Raw genomic sequence first — 4,918 nt, forward strand, 5'->3', positions numbered from 1 at the left:
ATGGGAGAAGACTTTAAAATTGCTGACCCAGAAGATGATCTTGACACCCGAGTAAATGAAATGAAAATTTTAAATGAGAAGGTTAGGTCCAAATTCATGTAGTCTGACCACAGAAGTTTTTTTTAATTCAATGGCATGTAGTAAAGTGTAATTTTTTTTTTTCAGGTGCTTAGCAACATTGAAAATGCGCAGAAAAGACAACAAAAGTCTTACAGGAACCGTAAGAGAAAGCTAATGAGCACAATCAGTCCTGGCGATGAGGTCTTGATTTCTCAAGATTTCAATATAAAACAGAGAAAAGACACCCTTGCTGACCGCCACAAAGGTCCTTTCACTGTGGATAGTATCTCTAAAAAGGGTGTGGCATCAGTGGTGAAAGATAATGGGACTCGATGTTGCATCAATGTCTCACGGCTAAGGCCTTTCTACAGGTTGGAAAGTAAGAGCTAAGTAGTGTTTTTTTTGTAATGGTTGACATGTAAGGTGTATATTGTAAAGTTTATTTTATTAATATTAGACTTAATTTTTTTTATTGTCTCTTCAGATCATGGAGCAGTTCCATGTGTGTCACTTCAGGACCATGAGTATGGTACACCTGATGAAGCAACAGACCATCCTTATGCTTTTTCTGGAGAGAAATGGGAAAAAGACTTGGGTCCTCTCCAGGAAAAACTGGTAGGGGATGATTCCACCTAGCCCATTCCAAATTTCACTCTCCTTCACACACTGTTAGACACTACCAATAATTTTTTGCAATCGTATATTCAGACCATCTCTCACATACTTACACTCTCACACCATTCTCACCCCCCCTCCCTTGCTAACTCTTTTAATTGCAGTTGAAATATGTCCTGGACAAAAGCCTTCCAGCAGCAGAATTGATTGTTAAAGATGACAATATCTGTCTTACACGTGAGGACTTGTGGAGTCTTGGGTTAAATCAGTGCATGGAGTCTACTGTAAGTATATTCATGTTGCAGCATGCTTGCTCAAAGGCACAGAAATAGTTTTTTTTTGTGTGTAATTTATGCCTTTATTTTGTTTTATTACGTCTAGATTGGGAATGCATGTTTTAAGATCATCAGAGAAGCTGCTCAAAAACATGTAATTAATTACAGAAGCTCAAACATTGTTATTTTGTATACTTCTTCATGGGTACTTGTATACATTTGCTAATCTTGTTGTGTTGTAAATAGGGGAAAGATGTTTACATTGCTGACATGTATGTGGTTCCCACATGGAAAACGATGAATGTGGACCCACTCTCAAGTTTACCGGTAAAGTGAAGTTAAACACACACACAGACAGACAGTTGCACATTAATGCAATGATTTCTGTACAATGCACAGTAGTTGAATGGTTGCATTTTCTTTCTCTACACCAGAACAATCTGTGTTCCAAGGATGCGATTTTGTTCCCTGCATGGAGTATGCAACAGAATCAACTGGATCACTATTTGCTGTGTTGAGTTACAGTTTCAAAAAATAGATATTCAGATTTTTAGAATGAAGTTTGTTGATTAGCTTATCATTTTGAAATATGTCCATTGCAGGTTTTACTGGTTGTGGAGAGAGAGATCATTTTTCTAGATTCTGTACTCCCTGGTGGTTTTGGAGATGACTCGTACAAAACGATATTTAGGTTAAGAGAGAGGAAAAAGTTGCCCTTGTTCAGTGGCTTTTACCAATAATATTTTACGCAAGAGCCATGTTCTGTGGCTGCTGATTTACACAAAAGCCTTGTTCTATGGCTGATGATTTACAAAAAGCCTTGTTCTATGGCTGATGATTTACAAAAAGCCTTGTTCTATGGCTGAAAATTAACAAAAAGCCTTGTTCTATGGCTGATGATTTACAAAAAGCCTTGTTCTATGGCTGAAAATTAACAAAAAGCCTTGTTCTATGGCTAATGATTTACAAAAAGCCTTGTTCTATGGCTGATGATTTACAAAAAGCCTTGTTCTATGGCTGCTTATTTATAGCTTTGTTCTTTTGTTTTATGTTTACGCAGAAGCCTTGTTCGATGGCTGTAGGATTAGGTCTCATTTTATGAAACTAGACCATGGAGAACAATTGTATGACTATAGGTTTCAGTAAGTGTGTGTCCATAATTAATTTTTTTTTTCCATTTTATGTGCAGACATATTGCAGGCCAGATTGACCCAAGACCCTGGACAGAGAAGACCGGCAGAAGTTTTGATGTAAAGCCTTTTCTTTATTTTCTTACTGGGTTATATAAAACTCTGGACATCAGTTGGCTTAAATGTAATGTAAGACTATAGATATTTTCTTTTGAAGAGAATTTTCTACTGTGATTTTGGGAAACTGAGCCATGACTAGCCCACCAGTTGATACTTTTTGCTATATTCATTCGTCTTCTTTCCACCATACATTCTTTCTTGTCCAGACCTAGGGACTTTCTGTCTATTTTACACAATTTGAAACAATCTCTATCTTCAGCACATCTACTTCATGTATTAATGGCTTTTGGCAGTAACTCAGTAAGGGGGAACCTAAGCTTACTTTAGTGAAGCACTTGTCTACATCTGTTTCTATTGGTTCAACACCTTTACTTAACAGTAATATTTAATATTTTGTTTCCAGCACTTCCCTCAACAAACTTCTGGGAACTACTGTGGCATCCTTATACTCATTGTAAGCATCCTTTTAAGTTGTGATAAGCAGCATTTTGAGTTATTGGGTATAATAGAGAGATTTATTTTTTTACAGTATGCCCTCTGTATCTGCACCAATACCCCATTTATCTTCACAGAGGTCAGTTGCATCTATTAATATAGAAAAAATATTTCAAACCCCACCCCAATTGTCTGATCATTGTTATATATGTTTTAGAATGATGTGCCATTAATCCGCCAGTGGTGGTGCATCCTACTGATGGAAAGATTTCAGATTGAAGGGTAAGGCCACTCTGCTAAAGTATTCATGCCTTTTCTGCATTTTATTTCATTTGATTACCTGCTGATTAAGTTTTTTGATTCAACAGACATGGCCAGAGGTTTGCTTTCTGGACTGACAAGGCTAGCAGGCTATTGCAAGGGACCCTTCAGCCACTTTTTAGGGTATCTAGGTCAATCACTTCAGACATTCCACCTCATGTGCAAACCATGGTCAACCGCACAGCCCAAGAAAAGAAGCTGGTAGACTTTGCTGTACAAGACCATGGAGTCCGGCAACATTTGTTGGTATGTTTGTCACACATTAACAATGTTTGTTATTTACAATTTGCACATTGTTTTACCATTACAGTGTTATAAGCAAATAAGCAAAAGGCCTTATAATTCATGCTTGTTGTCACCATGTGTTGGGGGACTTTTTTTTTTTTTTTTTTTTTAATGTGGATTTACAGTCCAAAACTTTTAACATAAACTACTTTTGACATTCAACTAGAAATGTTAAATGTTTGCTCATGTTTTGATGAAGTGCTTTTGGCACTTTGCCTTTTGACCTAAGGGTGTACTCTGTGGAAAAGAGCCTTCGAAGTGGCTCAGCAGAATCCAGAAGGGATCATCTCTACGGGTGCCAGTGTACCTGGACTCGGAGGAAGAACAGGACTCCCTATTTTTCTATCTTCAGGATGTCCTGAAATCTGCACCAGTAGAATTCCACATTGAGGATCAAGTGCAGTTCATTTTGGATGTTTTGTTCCCAGAGGTAAGGTTACTAGGTATGCAGTAAATATCTATTAACAATGTTAAATAGCCTGTTGTGACTTAAGTTACATAAAAATTTTAATCAAATGTATCTTTTTTTAAAATCCAATAGAGTAGTACTGTGAGACCATGATAACCACAATACATTTTCTCAGACAGTTATTGGGTCATTTTCAGCAGTGACACTAACGCTAATGCTGGAGTTTTTAAACACCTCAGTTTCACTTGCTTGACCTGAATAGTCCACCGGCGGTGGACATCCAGTGAGCATTGATGAAGGACTAGAGTATTGACAGCACCAACTATGCAGCAACAGACTCAGAGCTTCTATCTGACTTTACATATACACTGTGGTGCAGATAGGTAGGAGTGTCTAATAGAATGAGAGACAATAAATGGACACAGTGTTTAAAAACTCCAGCAGCACTGATATATCTGATCCACTCACTGTACCAGCACAACATGCACTAACACCTCATACACCACCACCATTGCTAATCACTTCTAATCACTGCACTGCAGTGCTGAATCTTTATAATGCAGTTTTATAATTTATATTTAATTTTTTTAACCCTTTTGTTAGTGCATCACCCAAGCCATGTCTACACTACAGGGAATAACTATACAAGAGGCTGAAGAGTTGTTTCTTTCAGGTCCTAACTACAGCAGAAGGTAAAAACAGTTACCTGTGTTTGAAATATCTGTATGAATGTTTATTTATTGTGACTACCATTTTAATTGGGTGGGTGGTTGCGTGTTTGTGTCGGGGTACTTTGAGTTGGGGAGGGTGGGTTTTTGTGTTGTGGTGGGTGTTTGTGTCGGGGGGGTTGGGTGTGTTGGGGTGAGGTGGGGTGTGTTGAGGTGGGGTGGGGTGTGTTGAGGTGGGGTGGGGTGTGTTGGGGTGAGGTGAGGTGGGAGTGGGGCGGGGTGAGGTGGGAGTGGGGTGGGGTGAGGTGGGGTGAGGTAGGGTGGGAGTGGCTGGGTGGTTGTGTGTTGAGAGGGATGTTTTTCTTTTGTTTTGCTTTTTGCTCTCATGCTTTCTCTGAGAAGAAAATAAACTGGTATTTTGATAAATGTGTTGTACCTTATTTTTAATGGTTAGTAGCATATTGATACAGGACCACATTTAGAGACATGGTATTTGGTTCCCATTTCTAAACATTCTGCTGTGTATTTTAAGCAAAAATAAATGTTTTTTATTAATAAACTCTTTGTTAGCTTGAGGAATACTACAAATGGTCAAAGACC

General features: G+C 38.3%; 1 protein-coding gene across 2 annotated transcripts; it reads left to right on the top strand.

The window, feature by feature from the left end:
* Nucleotides 1-815: 815 nt before the first annotated feature.
* LOC125804900 (uncharacterized) lies at nucleotides 816-3,963 on the top strand. Of its 2 annotated transcripts, XM_049484675.1 has the most exons (9): nucleotides 822-1,104; nucleotides 1,197-1,277; nucleotides 1,385-1,463; nucleotides 1,553-1,641; nucleotides 2,140-2,200; nucleotides 2,604-2,654; nucleotides 2,730-2,774; nucleotides 2,853-2,917; nucleotides 3,004-3,963. In XM_049484675.1, exons 2-9 carry the CDS (start codon nucleotides 1,252-1,254, stop codon nucleotides 3,272-3,274), a joined length of 687 nt encoding a protein of 228 aa, XP_049340632.1. In that variant the 5' UTR covers nucleotides 822-1,104; nucleotides 1,197-1,251; the 3' UTR covers nucleotides 3,275-3,963. The 2 variants fall into 2 exon arrangements, with proteins under 2 accessions (XP_049340633.1, XP_049340632.1); XM_049484676.1 differs by lacking the exon at nucleotides 1,553-1,641 and having other exon boundaries at nucleotides 816-1,104.
* The last annotated feature ends 955 nt before the right edge of the window (nucleotides 3,964-4,918 follow it).

The sequence above is a fragment of the Astyanax mexicanus genome, chromosome 11 (genome assembly GCF_023375975.1).
Source record: "Astyanax mexicanus isolate ESR-SI-001 chromosome 11, AstMex3_surface, whole genome shotgun sequence".
NCBI lineage: Eukaryota > Metazoa > Chordata > Actinopteri > Characiformes > Acestrorhamphidae > Astyanax > Astyanax mexicanus.